Genomic DNA, 23,397 nt, shown 5'->3' on the forward strand with positions numbered 1-23,397 from the left:
GCGGACCCGTTCACTTGAATGGGTCCACAAACCCAGAGATGCGGTGCGGAAGCGCTACGGAGTTCTTCCGTGGGCGTTTCTGGCTGTGCCTCCGCACCGCAAAAAAGCAGTCGGATGCGGATCGCGGACCCCATTCAAGTGAATGGGTCCGCGATCCGCATCTGGCTTCCCCTGCGGTCGGTGCCCAAGCATTGCAGTCCGCAGCACGGAGCCCTTGCGTTCATGGGCATGAGCCCTACGTGACACGCAGGTTGTGTAGTAGATCTATACGTTAGACTCGTGGACAGCCGCAGCTTTGATTACCACCTTCCGGTGAGTTTCCCTGGTAACAGAGCGGACTGGGAGGGGGTCTCGCCAGCCGGGGGTTGGGCTGTATTGCTGCGTGTCGCGCTGTCGCTTTAATTGCAGGCAGTAATTACTGCCTTTGACGCAGACAGAAGAAGCGTTCCCCTCGTTCCTATTTTAAGTCTCTTCTTCTGCCGCCCTCGCTGTGTGCCGTCGTACACCGGTGGGGGGGGGGTAAAGTCGGGGTACACAGACGGTGGTGGGTGATGCTTAGGAAGGGGCTTCTAGGCTTGAGGTTCTCTCAGCCTCTGTAGAAAGCTACAAATAGAAAAAAAATACCCGCCTCATCCACAGGTCCTCTTCAATCAAGAGAGGATGTAGCACTCCGGACTCGCAGCACAGCACCCGTCCTGACCTCCCAGCACTGCCGGGGTCACATGGCATCATAAATCAATATAACACTGACATAATGCTGTCAGTGCTGCTGTATACAACACATTCCGGAACTGCAAGAGTTACATAGCATTATATTGATTTATGATGCCATTGCGGTGCTGGGAGGTCGGGACGGGTGCTCTCCCTCACAGCCTACATGCGCACGAACGTGGCTTGGTTCTTCATCCGAGCAGCACTTTTTGCGGCTTAGGTGCGGACCCGTTCACTTCAATGGGGCCGCAAAAGATGTGCGTAGCGGTCCGTGTGCTGTCCGCATCCGTTGCTCCGTTCTGTAGCCCTGCCCAAAAAAAATAGAACATCTGGAAAAAAAAAAAAAAAACTGATGCCATACAGATGTCATCCGTTTTTTGTTTTTTTTTAATACACAACAGATGTCGTGTTTTTTTTTTCCGGAGGACTTGGGGTGTCCTATTTGTCAGTCATGCCGCTCTGATGTGCGTGTTGTGCCCCCACCCTGGACTCTTGTTAATGGATACGGGACGGGCTCCGATCCTAGCTATACATTGACTCCCATATAACAATCGCCGTTAATGAGTGACTGCGGGATGCCGGAGTCAGTCGGGTTCAGATCTCATCCTGCAAGATGGCGGCAGCTGGACTGAGGCCATCAGCGTCTGTCCATGAATGTTTCTATAAATGTAGAAAAAGTGGCGGGTCCCCAATATCTGCAGAATGGTGGAGCTGATTTCCATGTTAATGCCGATCCCGGCCGCTTAACCCCTTAGATGCACCGGTCAATAGTGACCAGAAATCCAGCGGTGTTGGATTAGTATTTTTTGCAGCGGTTACGCCATGTTGCATCGGGACTCCATGGACAAACCTTGTGACGCCCGATAAGACAAAGTCCAGCTTTTTAACAAGCCTGGAGACACGATAAAGGGGGAACTAGCCAATCCCTTTAAAGGGGTATTTCCATGGGGGCGTATCGCTAGGATATGCCCCCATTGTCTAATAGGTGCGGGTCCAGCGTGGGGACCAGCACCCACCTCTAACACGAGGCTGGAAAAGTGGTGGCCGGCGGTGCCAGGTCTGGCCACCCCCAAGGCTTCCTATTGGCCCGCCAAAAATAGCGGAGTGGCGCGCTCGGCTATTGTCAGAATCCCCATAGAGATGAATGGGAGCGCACCGCACTTGCGCGGCCACCTCTCCCATTCGTTTCTATGGAGCACTCGGCTATTTTCGGCAGCCCCATAGAAATGAATGGAGGGTTCCGCGCATGCGCAGTGCACCCTCCTGGACTTTAGCAGCTCCATTTAGGAGGTAGGTGTGGGACTCGCACCTAACAGACAATGGCGGGGGGGGGGGGGCGTTTCCTAGCGCTATGCCCCCCATTTAAGTTCTTGGGATAAAGAACCTGCATCACCGGTTGAGTAGGCGTCCTTCTCATTAGATATTCAGGTTTAGGTGGTCGGTGGGTGTTTGGTCAGAAGATGCAGGTAGATTTAACCTGGAATCTGTAGCTTTAAATGGAATACATTTTTTAAATTGTTTTATTTCAGCGCTAATCCTGGATTATAGGAGATTTAGGAGTTTCCAAGGATTATTGGCGTCTCGCTGCTTATTTACGCTCCATGGAATTCCTCGTATCCCAGATCGGAGGGGATGCTGGGCTGTGAGCGCCCCCATCAGGCAGCGTATGGCGGGGGTCACCTGTCACTGCTACCTTGCCGCCTCCTCTTGGGATTGGCGGATGGATGCGCAGCAGCCGTCCGCTATCGGTATATAATGTACAGAGCCACGACTCCAGTCCCATAGTCGGGACTGCTCCTCTCGTCTCTTTTAGGCCCCCCTAATTAACCCTTTAGGGGCTACATTGTAATAGTGATGTAACGGCACAGTCCTCCCACCGCCGGCATCTGATACCACAGCCACCGGTGCCCAGACCGAGCCTTTGGCGCACTCGTGTATCTGCACAGTCACTGTTGACCGACCTTTCCCCTCATTCCTTTAAAGACTGGGGTTTCCTGCCTCGGATTTGTCGGAAGGGGTGGGGGGGTCGACTGTCGGCTCTGCGCCTCACCTGTCACCTGGGTGTGTTGAACTGGGCACAAATTGAATTCCAACAATTCGGAACCTAATGTCTGCTCTGAAGATCCGTTCATCTGTCTGGTGACCCCTGAGGTTGGGCTTCTTATATCTGCTTCAGGGAAAGCTGGGTGATGACTATATGCAAAGACCTTGAGAGATGTGGGCGGCTCAGGCGCTTCAATGAATGGCTGATAACGGAGCAGTAGATTGTATTTGGAGACGGGGAGATAGCATAGGGTATTGTCCTTTTTACTCCTTGGCTTAGGGGATCTGATATTAAGCGGCGCCTGGAGTCTGCAGCCGGAGACTTTCCCACAGTCCTGAGATGATGGGATCACAATGATTAACTGCAATGTAATTAGTGACTATCAGTGTGATGTAGGGACGGGGGCCCTGTCGATAGACTTCGTGTACATAAAGGCTTTGGGTACATATCAGAAGTCCCGAGGCAGTGCTGGTGCGTCCTCCCTGTGACCACCCATTGACTTCATCCGTGGTCTAGTCTGGGTTTGATGGCAAGAATTGCAGAGCCTTGGAGTCTATACCCTGGATAGATGACTATTGGGTGAGTCTACGATGGAGAAGGATTTGGGTGTAATTATTAATCATAAACTGAATTCTCAATGCCAGTCTGCTGCTTCAAAAGCCAACAATATATTGTCCTGTTTTAAGAACAAAATGGCTTCTGGAGAAGAGGCTCTCATTTAACCCCTTATAAAAGCACCAGTGTGACCAGATCTTGAGTAGATAGTCCAGTTTTGGGCACCAATCCATAAAAAATAGATCTGCCTAAAGACTAGGAGCCATGGAAGATCTCAGTTATCGAAACTAAATGTATTTATCCTTGAAGAGAAGATTGAGGGGGGACATGATGTCTTTATGTATATGGTCCATATCATAACCTACGCAATAATTTTCCTTCATGGACCCAGCGGAGAACATGAGGTCATAGGAACAGTCACCCTCAGGGTATAGTAATGGCTGAAGTCGTGGAGAGATACAAGAAGGGGTTGGGTGTGGAGCACATTATATGTAGTTACTGGTATTAGTATGGAATATGGATCCTGTGATTTGTCCAATTGGAAGCAGTTGGGTCTCCGCCGTTATTTTTGCCTTCCTCTAGTTGAGCTTGATAGACTTAGTGTTTTTTGTTTTTTTTTTGTTTGTTTTTTTTTTATTCTCCAACCCTGTAATTATATTATAACCTGTTTTGGGAATTTTTCTTGGTTCTAGCAGACCTCTTACCTCCTAAGTACTAAAACTGATTGTGTCTTTTCACGTTGGGACTATTGTCTGTTGGTTAGTAATGGCAATGTTTCTTAATTATTGGGTGGGAGTGGAGGAGAGGTCTAAGGGGAGAACAGCACCAGAGAAGTCCAGGAGTGGTCCAGAGGTCTACAGGGAAGGGGCAGAACCAGAGTGGTCGAGAGATCTAGGGGGAAGGGACGGCACCAGAGGAGTCCAGGAGTGGTCCAGAGATCTAGGGGGAAGGGGCAGAACCAGAGGAGTCCAGGAGTGGTCCAGAGATCTAGGGGGAAGGGGCAGAACCAGAGGAGTCCAGGAGTGGTCCAGAGATCTAGGGGGAAGGGGCAGAACCAGAGGAGTCCAGGAGTGGTCCAGAGATCTAGGGGGAAGGGGCAGAACCAGAGGAGTCCAGGAGTGGTCCAGAGATCTAGGGGGAAGGGGCAGAACCAGAGGAGTCCAGGAGTGGTCCAGAGATCTAGGGGGAAGGGGCAGAACCAGAGGAGTCCAGGAGTGGTCCAGAGATCTAGGGGGAAGGGGCAGAACCAGAGGAGTCCAGGAGTGGTCCAGAGATCTAGGGGGAAGGGGCAGAACCAGAGGAGTCCAGGAGTGGTCCAGAGATCTAGGGGGAAGGGGCAGAACCAGAGGAGTCCAGGAGTGGTCCAGAGATCTACGGGGAAGGGGCGGCACCAGAGGAGTGGTTGAGACTTCTAGAGGAAACGGCAGCACGAGAAGGTAGAAGTGCCAGAGGGATCTAAGGGGAAAGGGCATCACAACAGGACCTGGGAATGGAAGATATATGTACGGGGGGAGGGGCAGCAGCTAAGTAGTTTTTCTGGAGGACTGGAGCAAGCAGAATAGAGCGGGATCTCGAGAGGGGACTTTTTAGTGGAGGTCTAATACATTATTATGTTTTTTTAATGTTCCTGTTTGCTTAATTTTTATTACTGGACTTCAGCCTGTGCCGCGCTCCTCTGTAGAGTAAAGCATTAACCTCTTTATGACTGGACCGCTGGTTAAACCCTGACTGGCTTTTCTTTTTCCAGGTTTAAATACGACTCTTCAGATGCGGTGTCCGTCACTTCCATGGAGCACAGGCGAGATCCACGTCGGGCTTCCATATTATGACACGTGGACGGTCATCGCGTGGAATCGCTGAGAACACTACGTTGGCACTGTCTGATCCATTGTAAGCACCATCCAGCAGCCATGAGGTTCACCACGGTGGATTACATCATCTTTGCTCTGCTGCTCATCCTGTCCTCGGCCATCGGACTGTATTACGCGCTGAGCGGAGGGAAGCAGCGCACCACCCAGGAGTTTCTGCTGGCCAATCGCAACATGGGCTTCATTCCGGTGTCCCTTTCCCTCCTGGCGACCTTTCAGTCGGCAGTAGCCATTCTTGGCGTCCCGTCGGAGATATACCGGTTTGGGACGGAGTACTGGTTCCTCGGCTGCTCCTACATCCTGGGGCTGCTCATCCCAGCGTACATCTTCATCCCCGTCTTCTACCGGCTGCGGCTGACCAGCACCTACGAGGTACCGGCTGTCAGTAATTGTGTTCTTCCATTGTGTCTGTTTCTGGGAAAGATGGGTGGCGACCAATATGACAGCTCCTGCTTGGGTTGTCCTCCAACTTTCCCTGGTAGCTGGTGATGCTTCCCTTACCCTTGGATTGCTGCATTACTGCCTGAAAGCTGGGTGACAACTGCCACAGCGGGGTACAATGTCAGACGTAGTTGTCACCTGACTTTCCTTGTTCTAACCTTGCAGGACTGTGTATATTTTGAAGCCAGTAGTGGGGGAGGGGAGCACTGATAGTACCGGCCGTTATCAGGATTATTACATGACTGCTCCAAGGTCACGGGTCAATCACAGATTTATTACGTCTGTATCTGGTGATTCTGGTAATGGAGGGCTGATCACGTTGCCTTGTTTATCAGCCCCTTGTGGAAAATTCCTCCAGCGCTGCGTGCTGCACTCATGTCTGCTTCTCTCCATCCCTGTGCAGGTGGAGCAGGGTTTATTAACCAAAGATAATGTCTTCTATGGCCCCATCACATGCGGGGTGGAGGATAAGACCAGAGTGTCTACCAGGGCGATGGGGCAGCAAAGGGCAACCGTGCCCTCCCGAATCCTGTGAGAATTGCACACCCCTCCCTTATAACCTGTCTCTCTCTTCTCTCGTAGTATTTGGAGTTGCGGTTTAATAAAGCCGCGCGGCTCTGCGGCACCATCACTTTCATATTCCAGATGGTGAGTCCGGTCATCTTCTATCTTCACTGCGCCGCGCACCACATACACCAAACGGAAGGTGTTGTGGGATCCCATGAGGCAAAAAAGGAGAACCGATATTTATCGTAATAGTGGAATAAGGTTTTGTTCACTGGCAGCAAGCGGAGATCCTGAAAAGGATTAGGAGTTGAAACAAAATATATTAGACAATTGAAGAGCTTTCACTACATCGGGAGGATTACCTGGAGGCTGCGGGGACGGCCCATCTCATGTTTTATACTTTGCTGCTGTTGTGAAATCTTCAGGCCGTGGCAAGCCCATGACAACACTTCCTGTTTGTTTTCCTTGTTTTTATGTTTGTTCCCCCCTCCCCGCAAGAAATGGAAGGTTTTTAACATTAACCTGTTGTATCCTGTAGATTTTGTACAGATGTGGAGTCTCGTGGTTATTCAGTAACCTGTATGGAAGCTCTGGGCACTATGACCAGGGTCTGCGCACAGCTCTGCTATTCCACACAAATCTGCCTGACTAAAATAAACTTCTCCTTCTCTATTTTCTGCAGGTTATCTACATGGGGGTGGTCCTGTACGCTCCAGCCCTGGCCTTTAATGCAGGTAATTCAGCTTAAAGGGCTATTCCCATCTTGGACACTGGAGACATATCGCTAGGATATGTCTCCTTAGAACGGAGCCCACAAAGTGATGGACGCACCACACACGTGTGGCCCCCTCTTCATCTTCTATGGGAGAGCTGAAAATGGCCAAGTGCTAGCTCGGCTAGTTAAATAAGCCGTCTCTGCTGTCTTCTGCCCCCTCCTCCTTTTACTCCTGCGCTCTTCTTCTCTTTTCTGTCCCCCTTCTCATTTACTCCTTTTCTCCTTCCCCCTCCTCCTTTACTCCTGCCTTCTGCCCTCTCCGTGCCCCCTCTTCCTTTGCTCTCTCCGTGCCCCCTCTTCCTTTGCTCTCTCCGTGCCCCCTCTTCCTTTGCTCTCTCCGTGCCCCCTCTTCCTTTGCTCTCTCCGTGCCCCCTCTTCCTTTGCTCTCTCCGTGCCCCCTCTTCCTTTGCTCTCTCCGTGCCCCCTCTTCCTTTGCTCTCTCCGTGCCCCCTCTTCCTTTGCTCTCTCCGTGCCCCCTCTTCCTTTGCTCTCTCCGTGCCCCCTCTTCCTTTGCTCTCTCCGTGCCCCCTCTTCCTTTGCTCTCTCCGTGCCCCCTCTTCCTTTGCTCTCTCCGTGCCCCCTCTTCCTTTGCTCTCTCCGTGCCCCCTCTTCCTTTGCTCTCTCCGTGCCCCCTCTTCCTTTGCTCTCTCCGTGCCCCCTCTTCCTTTGCTCTCTCCGTGCCCCCTCTTCCTTTGCTCTCTCCGTGCCCCCTCTTCCTTTGCTCTCTCCGTGCCCCCTCTTCCTTTGCTCTCTCCGTGCCCCCTCTTCCTTTGCTCTCTCCGTGCCCCCTCTTCCTTTGCTCTCTCCGTGCCCCCTCTTCCTTTGCCCTCTTCCTGTGCCCCCTCGCTGTAAAAGTATTACATATGTGCAGTTTGTCAGAAGTTTCAGACCTCCCCCATCAGTCCTTTTTAGAATTAGAAATTTTTTATTTTTTTTCCTCTTTTGTTGTTGCAGTAACTGGAATCAGCCTCTGGGGGGTGGTACTGACTATGGGACTGGTCTGCACATTGTACACCACACTGGTAAGGTTTACTTGGGGTTGACTGCTGGTTACTATCAGTCCTTATATAAGAGGAGGGTGGCGACTCTCCCTCCCCCCGGCCTGTCTGTGTGTCGCGGTATTAAGGCGCCGTCTGTGGATACTGTAGAACTTCTTTAGCTGCAGCAGTTGTTGCCTTCTCCCTATATCTTCCGGCACTTGTGTCTCTGCAGCGCCCCTATCGGTCATTGCTGATTACCCTTATCCTCCTCTTCCTCTCCATACAGGGTGGGCTGAAAGCCGTTATCTGGACCGACGTCATTCAGACCATGGTGATGTTCGCAGGCCAGTTGGCGGTCATCATAGTCGGCACATCAAAGGTTGGCAGCATACAGGAGGTGTGGAACATCACCATGTCGCATAATAAGATCTCCGGGATAAAGTGAGTGCTGATTCTGCCCTGAAACATTGCAACGAAAAACACCTCAGGGGCCACAGCTGGGAGGGTTACCTGTTCCTATCCATGTATCCTGCTGATAGACTTGACACAGTGGTACCCAAATCCATCGCCAACCAGCCATGTGAGGTGGGGAGGGGACCGTATCAAAATCCTTCTCGGGTGAAGCCATTCGGAAGGTCCAGCATAACTCATGGAGTCTGACAACCCAGTTGGACATGGGTTGTCAGTAGATCCATCATGTAGACATTAAGGGACTCCGTCCAAACTGGACTGGGTGCAGTTAGACCCCCACTGATCAGATATCCTGAGGATAGGTCCTCGCTAATCTACTTCTATCAATGTTAGTGTTTACCTGAAGAACTGATGGACCTGATCAGTCGGTCTCCAGAGGAGAGGACATGGGTAACTCTTCTGAGTGTAGTCCCTAATGGACTTAAAGGGACTCTGTCACCACTTTCTAACCCCCCCTTTTAAAAGTATTGTTATCTCCATGGCGCCCCTGTGATTACAAAGGTGTTGTTAGAAGATAAATTCGCCGTCTCCTTTTGATAAAAAGAGCTTTTATCTAACCTGTCAATCTTCTTGATAAGGTGCCCAGGGCGTTTCTGTTGGTCTCAAGCTGCCGCCCGCCGCCGCCGCCGTTGGTGCCCAGCTCCTCCCCTGATCCTTTCAGCGCCGCCTGAATGTAATGAAATACGCCTCCGGCTCTCGCTCAGTGCCCCCTCCTCCTTTCAAAGATCCCGCGCGTGCGCACAGGCCTGTGCCTGATGCGCCCGTGCGGACATTTACAATCAGCCTCATTGAGCGAAGTGCGCATGCGCGCACTTCGCTCAACCTCCTCATCAGACGAGCACTGCAGCCAGCCAGGCTCTGAGTGGCTGGCTGCAGTGCTCGTCTGATGAGGAGGTTGAGCGAAGTGCGCGCATGCGCACTTCGCTCAATGAGGCTGATTGTAAATGTCCGCACGGGCGCATCAGGCACAGGCCTGTGCGCACGCGCGGGATCTTTGAAAAGGAGGAGGGGGCACTGAGCGAGAGCCGGAGGCGTATTTCATTACATTCAGGCGGCGCTGAAAGCATCAGGGGAGGAGCTGGGCACCAACGGCGGCGGCGGCGGGCGGCAGCTTGAGACCAACAGAAACGCCCTGGGCACCTTATCAAGAAGATTGACAGGTTAGATAAAAGCTCTTTTTATCAAAAGGAGACGGCGAATTTATCTTCTAACAACACCTTTGTAATCACAGGGGCGCCATGGAGATAACAATACTTTTAAAAGGGGGGGTTAGAAAGTGGTGACAGAGTCCCTTTAATAGGCTTGTGCTATGCTTCCTTCCTTCGAAATCCCCCTCTGTTTTCTCTTCTTGGAGTCTGTAGTAAATAGTAGTTACTCCAGTAACCGTATCTTGTGTGCATAGAACATGGACAGTAACTGAGTGTTGGGTACATTGCATCAGCCATTAGTGACCTAAAGTTACCATGGTTGTACCGATTTTACAGTGTCACATACCAGTCACCTGATGTCTGTGCCCCGTGATCAGAGACGGCTCTAGACTTTGTGAGGCCTTAGGCGAAACTAAAACATGAGGCCCCCACAAAGATCGTTGGGATGCCCGTGATCTCCCGTACGGCACCCCGGCTCAGTCCTCAAGAAATAAGCTGTGTCAACCACCGCACGGAGCGGTGGTGTGGTCAGCACTCCCCCTCCATGTATCTCTATGGAAGACTCGGAGATACGCAAGTGCTGTATCTGCGGCTCTCCCATAGATACATGGAGGGGGAGAGTTGACCACCTCTCCGGGCACAAGGGGATCCACCAGTACCATACAGGAGATCGTGGGGGATCCCAACGGCCAGACCCCCCCGATCAGACACTTATCTCCTATCCTTTGGATAGGGGATTTATTTTCCTATCCCGGAGTACCCCTTTAATATGCAGTGACATCACAGTAATGGCTTAATATGCACAGTGACAACACAGTACAGGGCTTATATTCACAGTGCATATTAACACTTTGCATTAACCCTAGCCCAGTTCTCTAAATTGACCCTCCCCCCACACACCGCATTTTGCTGTACTCGCTATACAGCGGCACATACCTGTCACATCCAGGGGCTCCAGGTGACGTCTCCTCTGATGTAGATCTTCTCTGTCATCATCTTCTCCATTCAGTCCGGACACTTCTCTCAGCCGTCTCGTCTCTGCAGAGTGTGACACACAGACATCTTAGTGTCCTCACATTTCTATCATCATCCCCCAACCTGGAGCCCCCACAGTGCTATCCTGCTGTTCACTGTGCCCCCAATACCGCCAAATACTATCCTGAAGAAATAGTGCTCCCATAGTAATAGTTCTCCTCATAGTCCCACCAATAGTAATTCCCTTCTAGAATGCCCTCATTAATAACACTGCCCCCTACAGTGCCCCCATTAAGTAATTTGCCCGCCACACTGCCCCCATCATGTAGTTTGCCCCCCACACTGCCTCCATTAAGTAATTTGCCCCCCACACTGCCCCATCTTGTAATTTGCCCCCCACACTGCCCCATCATGTAATTTGCCTCCATTAAGTAATTTGCCCCCCACACTGCCCCCCATTAACCCCTTAAGGACTCGGCCCTATTTCACCTTAAGGACTTGGCCATTTTTTGCAAATCTGACCACTGTCACTTTAAGTGCTGATAACTTTAAAACGCTTTGACTTATCCAGGCCGTTCTGAGATTGTTTTTTCGTCACATATTGTACTTCATGACACTGGTAAAATTGGGTCAAAAAAGTAAATTTTTTTGCATAAAAAAATACCATATTTACAAAAAAATTTGAAAAATTTGCAAATTTCAAAGTTTCAGTTTCTCTACTTCTGTAATACATAGTAATACCCCCAAAAATTGTGATGACTTTACATTCCCCATATGTCTACTTCATGTTTGTAGCATTTTGGGAATGATATTTTATTTTTTGGGGATGTTACAAGGCTTAGAAGTTTAGAAGCAAATCTTGAAATTTTTCAGAAATTTACAAAAACCCAATTTTTAGGGACCACTACAGGTCTGAAGTCACTTTGCGAGGCTTACATAATAGAAACCGCCCAAAAATGACCCCATTCTATAAACTACACCCCTCAAGGTATTCAAAACTGATTTTACAAACTTCGTTAACCCTTTAGGTGTTGCACAAGAGTTATTGGCAAATGGGGATGAAATTTGAGAATTTCATTTTTTTGCCTAATTTTCCATTTTAACCCATTTTTTCGACTAACAAAGCAAGGGTTAACAGCCAAACAAGACTGTATCTTTATCGCCCTGACTCTGCCGTTTACAGAAACACCCCATATGTGGCCGTAAACTACTGTACGGGCACACAGCAGGGCGTAGAGTGAAAGGTGCGCCGTATGGTTTTTGGAAGCCAGATTTTGCTGGACTGGTTTTTTGACACCATGTCCCATTTGAAGCCCCCCTGATGCACCCCTAGAGTAGAAACTCCATAAAAGTGACCTCATCTAAGAAACTACACCCCTCAAGGTATTCAAAACTGATTTTACAAACTTTGTTAACCCTTTAGGTGTTGCACAACATTTAATGGAAAATAGATACAATTTCACTTTTTTGGCAGACTTTCCATTTTAATATTTTTTTTCCAGTTACAAAGCAAGGGTTAACAGCCAAACAAAACTCAAAATTTATGGCCCTGATTCTGTAGTTTACAGAAACACCCCATATGTGGTCATAAACTACTGTACGGGCACACGGCAGGGCGCAGAAGGAAAGGAATGCCATACGGTTTTTGGAAGGCAGATTTTGCTGGACTGGTTTTTTTGACACCATGTCCCATTTGAAGCCCCCCTGATGCACCTCTAGAGTAGAAACTCCATAAAAGTGACCCCATTTTAGAAACTACGGGATAGGGTGGCAGTTTTGTTGGTACTAGTTTAGGGTACATATGATTTTTGGTTGCTCTATATTACACTTTTTGTGAGGCAAGGTAACAAGAAATAGCTTTTTGGCACAGTTTTTTTTTTTTGTTATTTACAACATTCATCTGACAGGTTAGATCATGTGGTATTTTTATAGAGCAGGTTGTCACGGACACGGCGATACCTAATATGTATACAATTATTTTAATTTATGTAAGTTTTACCCAATGATTTCATTTTTAAAACAAAAAAAAAGTTTTAGTGTCTCCATAGTCTAAGAGCCATAGTTTTTTCAGTTTTTGGGCGATTATCTTAAGTAGGGTCTCATTTTTTGCGGGATGAGATGATGGTTTGATTTGCACTATTTTGAGGTGCACATGACTTTTTGATCGCTTGCTATTACACTTTTTGTGACGTAAGATGACAAAAAATTGCTTTTTTTACACCGTTTTTATTTTTTTACGGTCACCTGAGGGGTTAGGTCATGTGATATTTTTATAGAGTCGGTCGATACGGACGCGGCGATACCTAATATGTATACTTTTTTTTAATTTATGTAAGTTTTACACAATGATTTCATTTCTGAAACAAAAAAAATGATGTTTTAGTGTTTCCATAGTCTAAGAGCCATAGTTTTTTCAGTTTTTGGGCGATTATCTTAAGTAGGGTCTCATTTTTTGCGGGATGAGATGACGGTTTGATTGTTACAATTTTGGCGTACATGCGACTTTTTTGATCACTTATTACCTTTTTTTGGGAAGTAAGGTGGGCAAAATTTCAATTTCATCATAGTTTTTTATTTTTTATTTTTATAGCGTTCACCGTTCGGGTAAAGTAACATGACCGTTTTATAGATCAGGTCGTTACGGACGCGGCGATACCAAACATGTGTAGGGAATTTTATTTTTTTCATTTTTAATCAGTGATAAATGTGTTTTTTGATTTTTACTTTTTTTTGACCCAGACCCACTTGGTTCTTGAAGATCCAGTGGGTCTGATGTCTGTATAATACAGTACAATATATATTGTATTGCACTGTATTTTACTTACACTGAACAGATCTATGCTTTCAGCACAGATCTGTTCAGCACCATGGACAGCAGGATGCCTGAGACGGCGTCCTGTTGCCATGGGAACCTTCCCCGTCTGCTCAGAACTTCGCAGACGGGGAAGGGTGAGGACTGGGCTGGCGGGGGGCTGTCTGGGAGCTCTCTCCCTCTTCATCGGGGGGCTGCAAAGGCACAGCAGCCCCCTGATCGGAGAGGGAGGGAGGGAGCTCCCTGAGCTGTTAACCTTTTCCATACAGCGGTCCGTACGGACCGCTGTAGGGAAAGGGTTAAACTGCTGACATCGCATCGCCGATGTCAGCCGTTTATACCAGGGTGCCAGCAATGGGCTGGCACCCTGGTATACCCACTGAACACCAATGAATTTTCAAGGGGAGGCGGGCGGGGGATCGCGATCCCGCCTGCCGCACCGCCCGCAACCCTCCCCCTGCACCTCCCACCGGGCTAAAATCACTCGGGGGTGCAGGGGGGGGGATACAGATAGATTTTGGGCACTATAAAGTTTCTGATCCTCGCGGTCAGGGACCGCGGGGATCAGAAACTGCAGAAATCGCAACAAACCGCAGGTCTGAATTGACCTGCGGTTTGTTGCGATCGCCGACATGGGGGGGGTCACAGGACCCCCCCCCCGCCGCACATTTAGCCTAGGTTCCTGCTCAATGATTTGAGCAGGCACTGTGTTCCGATCACAGCCGGCCGGGCGGCAGTGATCGGAACAACACATGGCGTACCGGTACGTCATGGGTCCTTAAGGACTCGGGAAACATGCCGTACCGGTACGTCATGCGTCCTTAAGGGGTTAAGTAATTTGCCCCCCACACTGCCCCATCTTGTAATTTGCCCCCCACACTGCCCCATTAAGTAATTTGCCCCCCATTAAGTAATTTGCCCCCACACTGCCCCCATTAAGTAATTTGCCCGCCACACTGCCCCATCATGTAATTCGCCCCCACACTGCCCCCATTAAGTAATTTGCCTGCCACACTGCCCGCATCATTTAATTTGCCCCCCATACTGCCTCACAAATTTGCCCACACACTAGTGCCTCATATTATGTAATTTGCCGCCCACCTTGTACTTGGCAAGGACATCTAGGAACATCCTGGCAGAGATACATCTGGACCTGCTGGAAGTTTTAATTCATCCGGTGGTCTGCAACTTCAAGTAGTTAAAGTGAAACTTCAGAGCGCAACCGCGTCCTGCTGCGCGTAATCCTGTGAGACCCGTGACCTGACCTCCCGCAGCGGGTCTCGTGGGATTATGCGCCGCAGGACGGAGGGTTGTGCAGCGCTCTGAAGTGGCCAATCAGTGGACAAGTACCGGGGGGGGGTGGAGAATAGCATTCGGGGCACTGGAGCTCAAGCCCCGAATGTTTTGACTTAAGGATGCTCCCACCCGACACCGCCGCAATTACAATTTGTACTTGCGGCAGTGTCGGGTGGGAGCCAGCGCGAGGCCTTAGGCAGTGGCCTAATGGAAGAGCCGCCTCTGCCCGTGATATCCAGGAGGCAATGGGTAGGGGTGTAATAGGATTAGCAGAGCAAGGTTCCAGCATAGGACTGCCCTATTTCGGGGGCAATGATCCTGTTGGCCAAGACGGGCTGTACAGGTATCCTCTGTAGCAGGGATGCCCAACCCAACCTGCGGCCTGCCAGCTGTTGCAAAACTACAACTCCCAGCATGCCTGGACAGCCTACAGCAGGGCATGGTAGGAATTGTAGTTTTGCAACAGCTGGAGGGCTGCAGGTTGGGAATCACTGATCTGTAGGGTAGGCGGTGTATAGGTGGTCGGAAACCCTGGCGCCTTCACTATAATGTGGTGCTCACGTTTATTCGGTGAGTTTATATTTTGGGTCATACAAGTCACATTTTTAAGCAAATCCTAAATCTCCCTTATAAAGTGAAGAAAGAGCACTATCCCTGTAACTTTACTGAATGCACCATTCTGATTTTTTAGCTTTAACCCAGACCCGTTTGAGCGCCATTCCATATGGTCTCTTGGCATCGGAGGAATTTTCCTAATGTTGTCCTTGTATGGGGTGAACCAAGCACAAGTGCAGAGATATCTCAGCTCCCGGACGGAGAGGGAGGCCATCTTGTAAGTATCTGTAACGTGTTATTTATAGAAAAAATTATAATTTCTGTCACAAGGTGCACTCATTACTGATCCTGTATTATACTCCAGAGCTGTACTCACTATTCTGCTCGTGCAGTCACTGTGTACATACATTACTTATCCTGTACTGATCCTGAGTTACATCCTGTATTATACTCCAGAGCTGCACTCACTATTCTGCTGGTGCAGTCACTGTGTACATACATTACTTATCCTGTACTGATCCTGAGTTACATCCTGTATTATACTCCAGAGCTGCACTCACTATTCTGCTGACTTCTCATCTGAAATATCCTTTCATCCCCTGCTTGTTCAGGGTCTGCACAGAGCTTGCTATATTTGTAACTATATAACTTCAGTGACAATGCAGTGGTGAGCGGTTTTACAGTAGTGCAGAGGAATTTGCTGTCTTTTTCTGTCTTCTCCGCCCTCCCAGACCTCTATGAGGACTTCTACTTTCCTGCCTGGACATCTTTGTCTCCTTACGTCTCCAGCTCATACTTGCCATCCATAGAAAAACAGATCTCCACTACCAAACCTTTATCACTGTCTTGTTGCTGCCCTGAGTCCATACCGCCCCTCGTAGATTGCCGCCGTAGGCACCAGACTCCTCCATGCTTATGGCATAACGTGGACTGAATCTCAAGGATTTTCTGGATTTCTCCCGCCAGGTCATGTTACGCGGTGTTCCCCTGCCAGCAGCTGGTCTTGGCTCTGGGTTGTCTCACCGGACTGGTGATGTTTGCCTATTACCAGAAGAATGAAATCCAGAACCCGGAGATGATTGCAGTCCCAGACCAGGTGAGCCTCATGCCCTTGAACTGGACAATGGTTGGGTCTGGTATAATGGGAACCCCTTCAGCTTTGATCCTTAGTGGCCTTTTCACAACAGTCTCTAGTCTAAGCGCAGCATGGGTCTCGCACTAGAGATGCTGCGGTTGCTACTGGTTGTGGCATTTAAGGGGTTAGAGGGAGGGAGCTTCCTCTCTGAGGCATGCTAGTACACTGCAGCCAGAGGCCTGCTGAAGCCCCCCAGTTCTACCCTGTGTATACGCCCTATAAGGATGTGCCAGACGCGCAGCCTGATGGTGCCTGCCAGTAAAGAACTGACAGTATAATACACTGTACTGCATAAGCCATACAGTGTATTGTAGAAGCGATCAGAAGATCGCCTGTCAGTCCTCTTGTGGCGCTAATGCGTGAAATAAAATGAAAAAAAAAAAAAAATTGCTTTGTCATTAAGGCACCAAATGGGCTGGTCACTGAGGGGTTAAGGCCCATCCTGCATTTCCTAACCCATGCTTGTATACAGATTGGAAACAATCAAGAAGCAGGAGCTACCAATTCAGAATTCCCTGCAGAAGGAAGAATACGAAGCTGACAAACTGACAGTTTCCCAATTTTAAAAATATACACATTTTTGTACTGACAGGAGTATGTCATGATTTCTGCTTGCTGTCAATGAATGGAAAGCTTATTTACATTTAAGGCTATTTTCACACTAGCGTTGTTGGATTCTGGCAGGCAGTTCCAGAAATCCGTCTGCAAAAGGATATCATTTGTTTATGGATCCGGATCCGTCTGACAAATGCTCTGAAATATCGGATCTGTCTCTCCGGTGTCATCTGGAAAAACGGATCCGGTATTCATATTTTATTTTATTTTTTTAAAGGTCTGCACATGCGCAGACCGGAACACCGGATCCGTCAATGCTGCATTTTTTATGCCGGATCTGGCACTAATGCATTTTAATAGAAATTAATGCCGGATCCGATGTTCCGGAATTTTGGCCGGAGAAAATACTGCGGTATTTTCTCTGCCCAAATACCGTAAAAAGGACGGAACGGAAGACATGCTGAACGGATTGCTTTCCATTCAGAATGCATTAGGACCAAACTGATTTTCACACATCACTTGTGCGTTGTGTGAAAATCGCAGCAAGCTCTATTTTGTGTGTTTTTCACGCAACGCAGGCCCCATAGAAGTGAATGGGGCTGCGTGAAAATCGCAAGAATCCGTATTAGGTATGCTATTTTCCCTAATAACCATGTTATGAGGGAAAATAATAAAATCTACACAACACCTAACCCGAACTTCTGTGAAGAAGTCCGGGTTTAGGTTTGGGTACCAAACATGCCGATTTTTCTCACGCGCGTGCAAAACGCATTAAAATGCTTTGCACTCGCGCTGAAAAATCGTGCATTTTCCCGCGACGCACACGCATCTTATCCGGCCCAAATTCGTGACACCCGTGTGAAAGAGGCCTAAGAGAAGCAGTCTAGTCCCAGGCTTTTCAGGCTTAGGCTGTAAACAATGTTTGCATTCGCTGACAACAAGCAGAGATCTAGACGTATATTAGAAGGCTGAATGTCTTCTCAATGAGCTTCATTTATACAAGAGAGCCCCTTAAAGGGGCGCAAGGAAGCTGTGAGAATTGTTAGAAGTTTGTTGGGCACACTCCAAGATGGAGGCAGTGAGTTCCCCAAGAATCTGTGCCTTTTTAAAGGGACGTGTCAGGAATGGAGACTTGGGATCTTTCAAGACGCCCACAGACCAGAAACTACACACGATACGTCCTGCAGATGCTTGGTGGGAGGGGCATATTGTGAGGAAGAGGCGGAGTCATGTTGTGGTTTCCTGTTTGGACGATCACTTTGATGGTTGTGGTTTCCCCGCTGTAGTTGGTGCTGTATTTTGTCATGGACATCCTGAAGGACTTCCCTGGTCTCCCCGGACTGTTTGTGGCCTGTCTCTTCAGTGGAGCCCTCAGGTGAGTTCGTGACCTTCGCCTCTTACCACCCTTCTCATATACATGGGTCTGATGTAGCAGAGCTGAACGCGTTAATGTAGCTCTTAGTGATGTCACCATGACCCTATGGTGTTACATAGGACTGCATTGTCTATATGTGTTCCCTGTTGCTTTACATAGGACTACACCTAGCATCTACTGTAACACACACATTTTAAAGGGGACATGTCACCATTTCCCGAGGCTTTGGTTTTCATTTTTGCTCCTGTCCTCAGCACCATCTCCTCAGCCTTTAACTCTCTGGCCACGGTTACGATGGAGGACCTGGTAAAGCCGTACTTCCCGAACCTCACCGAGTCCAGAGCAACGCTGCTGTCCAAGTGTCTGGGTGAGTATCGGCGCTGCCGGACCGTACCATTATGTCAGGGATGGACCGGGCTGTACTATAGGTCTATGGAAAATATTTGTGAATCTACTTCTCCTTATTTAAAGGGATGCTTCACTTTTTAAATAACGTTGTCTTTGTAGTCAGGAAATGTACAATCTGGCATCATGCCCAAGTGATGTTGCCACTTGGAAACCATCAACAAGTAGGCTAACTGTTTTTTTTTTTGGGGGTTTTTTCTCTCATGGCGATGCAATTAGTGATCTGTACAGCTGAACTGTCCGAGGTTTAATTCATTATTATGTCTAACCTCACATGCATTGACAGCAGTTGTCCTGCTTGTTGATGGTTTCCCATTTGCAGCAGATTTCTTCTGCACTGCACAGGGGAAACTAAAGGCAACAAAAGTAATAAAAGATGCTGGAATAAACATGAAGTGTAAGGTAACCCACGGTGCACTGTCTCTTTAATTTGGGGGGGCAGTGCAATATTATTATTTTGGGCTCACAATACGTTTAAGTGTTAATTGCACAAGGCTGAACCGCTCCGTTAAGTAACCCATGTCACACTGCAGCGCTCTACCTGATCTGTCCACTAGGTGGCGCTCTTCCCTTGTGTAATTCCCTGTTGTGCTCCCCATCTTTTGGCAGCCGCCCCCTTCCCCAGGAGGTTGATCTTGTGCTGCATGGTGTGTGATCCATCTCCTCCATATGTGTGCGTCTGTTGCGTTAGTCTTTGCGCCCCCGGCCATCCCACGTGATGTTGTTTGTGCACAGCGCATACTTTACAACTGTGCGGTAAACGCTCATGTCCTGCGCAGGTCCCCCGCCTACCGCGGACATGGGAGCCACACACAGTTTGAGGTATCCTGACTGACGCCCCATTGGATTCTGGGTATGAAAGCTCCAAGTGGCGCATGAGGTCACTGTAACGTCTCCAACATCTACATCGAACCCGTCCCCCCGTGTGAACGCTCCAGCCCTCCGGCTTTCCCAGGGTCCTGAGTGTAATGGTGGTTGCCATGGTGACCAGTGGGGTTGTCACCCAGCTTTCCTGGAAGCGGCTATAACTAGCTTTCCAGACGTATTTATCTCATGGTAATGGAGTCTGGATGAGGATGATGGCGAGAGGGCTGAACTGTTCGGATGGAGTTGTGCTCCTGCAGCTCCCTCCCCACCCCCTCTCCATCCACAGCAGCGTTCATCACAATCATTTCTCCTGAGCGCTGCCCTCGCAGCCGGATCTAACGTCTTGTCTCATTACAGCCATGATGTATGGACTCCTCTGCCTGGGAATGGCCTACGTCTCCTCGCTGATGGGCTCCGTGCTGCAGGTAAGTGCAGTACAGAGTGTTTCAGAAGAGGGGTGTACGGATATTGAGGGGGTTAACCGATTGAACATTGTACAGCGGCTGCGCTTGGTATCGCGCTCAGCCCCATTGACTTCTATGGGGCTGAGCTGCTCCCTGGCCACGTGACCTCACTGGCCGCTGCGCTACTGCGAACACAGGCGCCTTCGCAAACAGCTGGTCGGCAGGACCTTCACCGATCAGATACTGGTGACCCATCCAGAGGAGCGGTCATCAGTTCTACGTCTCAGAAAACCCTTTTTAATATATTGAGTTCCCTTCGTCATTCTTCATCCACTCCCTGGACCCTGTGCACTGCAGCTTTAAGAAATAGGGGATATATTTTTATTTTTATTTTTTGTGTATATAATAATTTAATTTGGGATAAATAAAGTAGATTTGTGTAATTCTGACTTGAGGCCTATTGTGTATAATGGTATTGTCCATCCCCAGCACACAATAGGCTCCTTACTCTGCAGGTGAATGCCCTAACGTCTCCTCTCCTCACCACAGGCTGCCCTGAGTATCTTCGGCATTGTCGGAGGACCCCTTCTCGGCATCTTCTCCTTGGGATTCTTTTTTCCCTTTACCAATTCCATTGTGAGTCCATCTGTAGCACCGGAGGAGGCATACAGTGCCTTCAAAAAGTTTTCATACCCCTTGAATTTTTTTCACATTACACCCACAAACTTTAATGTATTTTATGTGATGGACTAACAAAAAGTAACAAGTAGGTGTGAAGTGAAAAGGAAATGATATAGGGTTTGCAAGATTTTTCAGAAATTAAAAATCTGGAAAGTGTGATGTACACTTGTATTCAGCCACCTTTTGTAGGACCACCTTTCGCCACAATTACAGCTGCAGGTCTTTTGGGGTATGTCTCTGCCAGCTTTGCACATTTAGAGATTGGATGGCAAGCTTCTTCTTTTTTTTTTTTTTTTTTTTTTTTTTTCGTAACCTAACCCTGCTTTAGTTCTTCACAACTTTATCCCTGACCTGTCTGGTGTGTTCCTTGGTTTTCATGATGCTGTTTGATGGCTAATGTTCTCTAACAGATCTCTGAGGCCTTCAGAACAGCTGGCGGTATACTGAGAATACATTACACACTGGTGGACTCTAAAGCCAATTGGTCACACAGGATTTTATTTAGGGGTATCAAAGTACAGGGGGGCTGAATACTAATGCACAACACACTTTTCAGATTTTTATTTATTAAAATTTTTTAAAACCATGTATAATTTTCTTTTTACTGCACACATACTTGTACTTTGTGTTGGTCGATCACCTAAAATCCCAATAAAATAAGTTTGTTTGTGGTTGTAACATGAAATCAAGGGGTATGAATACTTTTTCAAGGCTGGTGTGTATTATATTTTTAGATTCCATACATACATCTGCCCGCGTGCTTTTTGCTCATTACTGCCATCTCTTCACACTTCCGCAGGGCGCAGTCACTGGTCTACTGGCCGGACTGGTCATGGCTTTCTGGATCGGCATTGGCAGTTTTGTGGACAGGATGTCGGACTCCCCCGTCCCCATGCTGAACGTCACCAGCACCCCGGATGTGGGGAATGTCACCGCGACCGTCATGACAACACTGCTAACATCTGCTGTGGCCACCAAGAGGTGAGGGGCAGGGAGCAAATATATAGATAGTAGACGTCTGCCCCGCACAAGGTGTTGGGGGCCATGGGGTGTGGAATACTATTGCAAGCAAAAAGGGAATCTGTTCAGCCATTGGGAGCATCTCCAGTCTGGGATGCAGCCTGCAGTGTAAAGAATGGAAGCTTAAATAAAACTGTGCTTGTCATGCTCCATCCAGAGAATTTCAGGGTAATCGTGACTTTATTGCTGAGTGACCTGTACAGCTGGGAGCTTCAGCTCATGGCTCTTTTGCTGTTGCAAAACTACAACTCTCAGCGTGTCCTGCCGGTCTGCTGTGGGGGTAGTAGTTATGCTGCAGGTCCCGAGGTGGCGTCTACCTTATGTAATTTCTCTATCTTTCTCTCCTTCCAGCCTGAGCGGTCTGAAGAAGTTCCACGCCCTGTCCTACATGTGGTACAGCGCCCACAACTCCACCACCGTGGTCATTGTGGGCATCGTCGTCAGCCTGCTCACCGGTCAGTGTCATGTTAACCCCTTCTTACCCAGACGCCAGTCCAGTCCTTGCTGTCAGGGAATTGAAACTGTTTGGTTTACATCAGAGGATTGTAATGATTGTAGACCGTGCTCAACATTCTGCACCCCCCCAGACTGATACATTGTAACAAACCATCAGGAGAGGGAAGAGATGATGCTGATGTGTTGGTCTCACAGAGGGCTCTCTAGACGGTGTATTCCGTTCACTGACAGCAAGCGGGGAGAAGTTACATCACAAAGTGGATATATTATGTGCTATGCCTAAAGGAGTCTGTGGTCCTATGAGCTCACAATCTAACTTCCCGCTTGCTCACACAATGGATCACTCCCATCATCTCCAGGCCATTAATTCTGATCTCCACATATGTACGCGTTTCAGGCCCAATGAAGGGGAGGGACGTGGACCCCCGAACAGTGTACCTCGTCCTGCCCAAGCTGCTGTTCTTCCTGCCGGAGAGATACAAGGAGAGGCTGAGGTTCGGGGTGCCACACATTGCTGAGGTAGGGGACCGTCACGCCACCAGGCTCTTAAAGGTACCCACTGGCTTTTTTCTCCGTTTCCTCATTCTGACCAAAAAATAAAATTGGCTTTTTCTCATGTGCTGACATCTAGTGGTCAAAAGAACATACTGCAGAAGCATCACAATTTACAGTCTACAAAGAGCAGGTTAGGTAGGAGTTATCTTTGGAGGACTGGTGATGTCACTTAGGAGGCGGGGTTATATAGTGGAGGACTGGTGATGTCACACAGTGAGGGGGCAGGTGATGCATGGAGGACTGGGAATGTCATTTGTAACGGAACGCCTAGCACCCCGACCGGGTACCTCCGTCGATAGATGCTCCTAGTGCTTCCAGAGGACTCAAAGCACTCCACTTGACATCGTCAGCACTGCAGACCCCATGAACCGCCGAAGCTTGGTGGAGGTCTCTCCGTCTCCTACCCACCCTGGACCTACGACAAGGCTCCAGTGGGTGAACCTCTCCTAAATCCAGAGACCGGAACCAGGGGCAAGCTCTTACAAGAGCTTATACTCAGGGGAGTATTGTGCTATAGCAATCCCCAAGAGTAGTTATTCCATCCCCCCAAACATGAACCAAAACTTCATGAAGGTATAAAACAGGAACCCTTTATTGAGGGCTACCCGCCCGTATTTATGCAGGTCCCCATCTGGTGGACACGCCCCTAGAGGACCAGAAGGAAGACTGACACAGGACAGATACGTAGCACTCAGGATACACAGACACAATACATCCCCACAATGCATCATGGTTTCCACCTCTCTGCCCTGGAGACACCTGAGGAGCAATTCAATTATCTCTCAGGACAAAGGGAAATCACCAAT

General features: G+C 48.8%; 1 protein-coding gene and 1 long non-coding RNA gene across 7 annotated transcripts in view; one reads left to right on the plus strand and one right to left on the minus strand.

Annotated features, from left to right (window-relative positions):
• Positions 1-23,397, minus strand: part of LOC120997120 — a 97,429-nt gene that overhangs the window by 67,103 nt on the left and 6,929 nt on the right. Inside the window, exon 2 of the long non-coding RNA XR_005778095.1 lies at positions 10,950-10,955. This is a non-coding gene — a long non-coding RNA (uncharacterized LOC120997120). The remainder of the gene's footprint in view (positions 1-10,949; positions 10,956-23,397) is intronic.
• Positions 1-23,397, plus strand: part of LOC120997118 (sodium-dependent multivitamin transporter-like) — a 28,707-nt gene that overhangs the window by 3,310 nt on the left and 2,000 nt on the right. For 4 of the 6 annotated variants that reach the window (XM_040427061.1, XM_040427063.1, XM_040427065.1 and 1 more), the window contains 14 exons: positions 5,058-5,550; positions 6,202-6,267; positions 6,809-6,860; positions 7,856-7,923; positions 8,168-8,322; positions 15,275-15,415; positions 16,105-16,234; positions 18,115-18,203; positions 18,458-18,570; positions 19,833-19,900; positions 20,429-20,515; positions 21,360-21,541; positions 21,932-22,035; positions 22,434-22,588. In XM_040427061.1, coding sequence (XP_040282995.1) covers positions 5,221-5,550; positions 6,202-6,267; positions 6,809-6,860; positions 7,856-7,923; positions 8,168-8,322; positions 15,275-15,415; positions 16,105-16,234; positions 18,115-18,203; positions 18,458-18,570; positions 19,833-19,900; positions 20,429-20,515; positions 21,360-21,541; positions 21,932-22,035; positions 22,434-22,588 — 1,740 coding nt within the window. In that variant the 5' untranslated portion in view covers positions 5,058-5,220. Of the gene's footprint in view, positions 1-3,206; positions 3,335-5,057; positions 5,551-6,201; positions 6,268-6,808; positions 6,861-7,855; positions 7,924-8,167; positions 8,323-15,274; positions 15,416-16,104; positions 16,235-18,114; positions 18,204-18,457; positions 18,571-19,832; positions 19,901-20,428; positions 20,516-21,359; positions 21,542-21,931; positions 22,036-22,433; positions 22,589-23,397 lie in introns of those variants that run through there. The other 2 variants (XM_040427064.1, XM_040427066.1) reach the window with 2 other exon arrangements.

The sequence above is a fragment of the Bufo bufo genome, chromosome 4 (genome assembly GCF_905171765.1).
Source record: "Bufo bufo chromosome 4, aBufBuf1.1, whole genome shotgun sequence".
Lineage (NCBI taxonomy): Eukaryota > Metazoa > Chordata > Amphibia > Anura > Bufonidae > Bufo > Bufo bufo.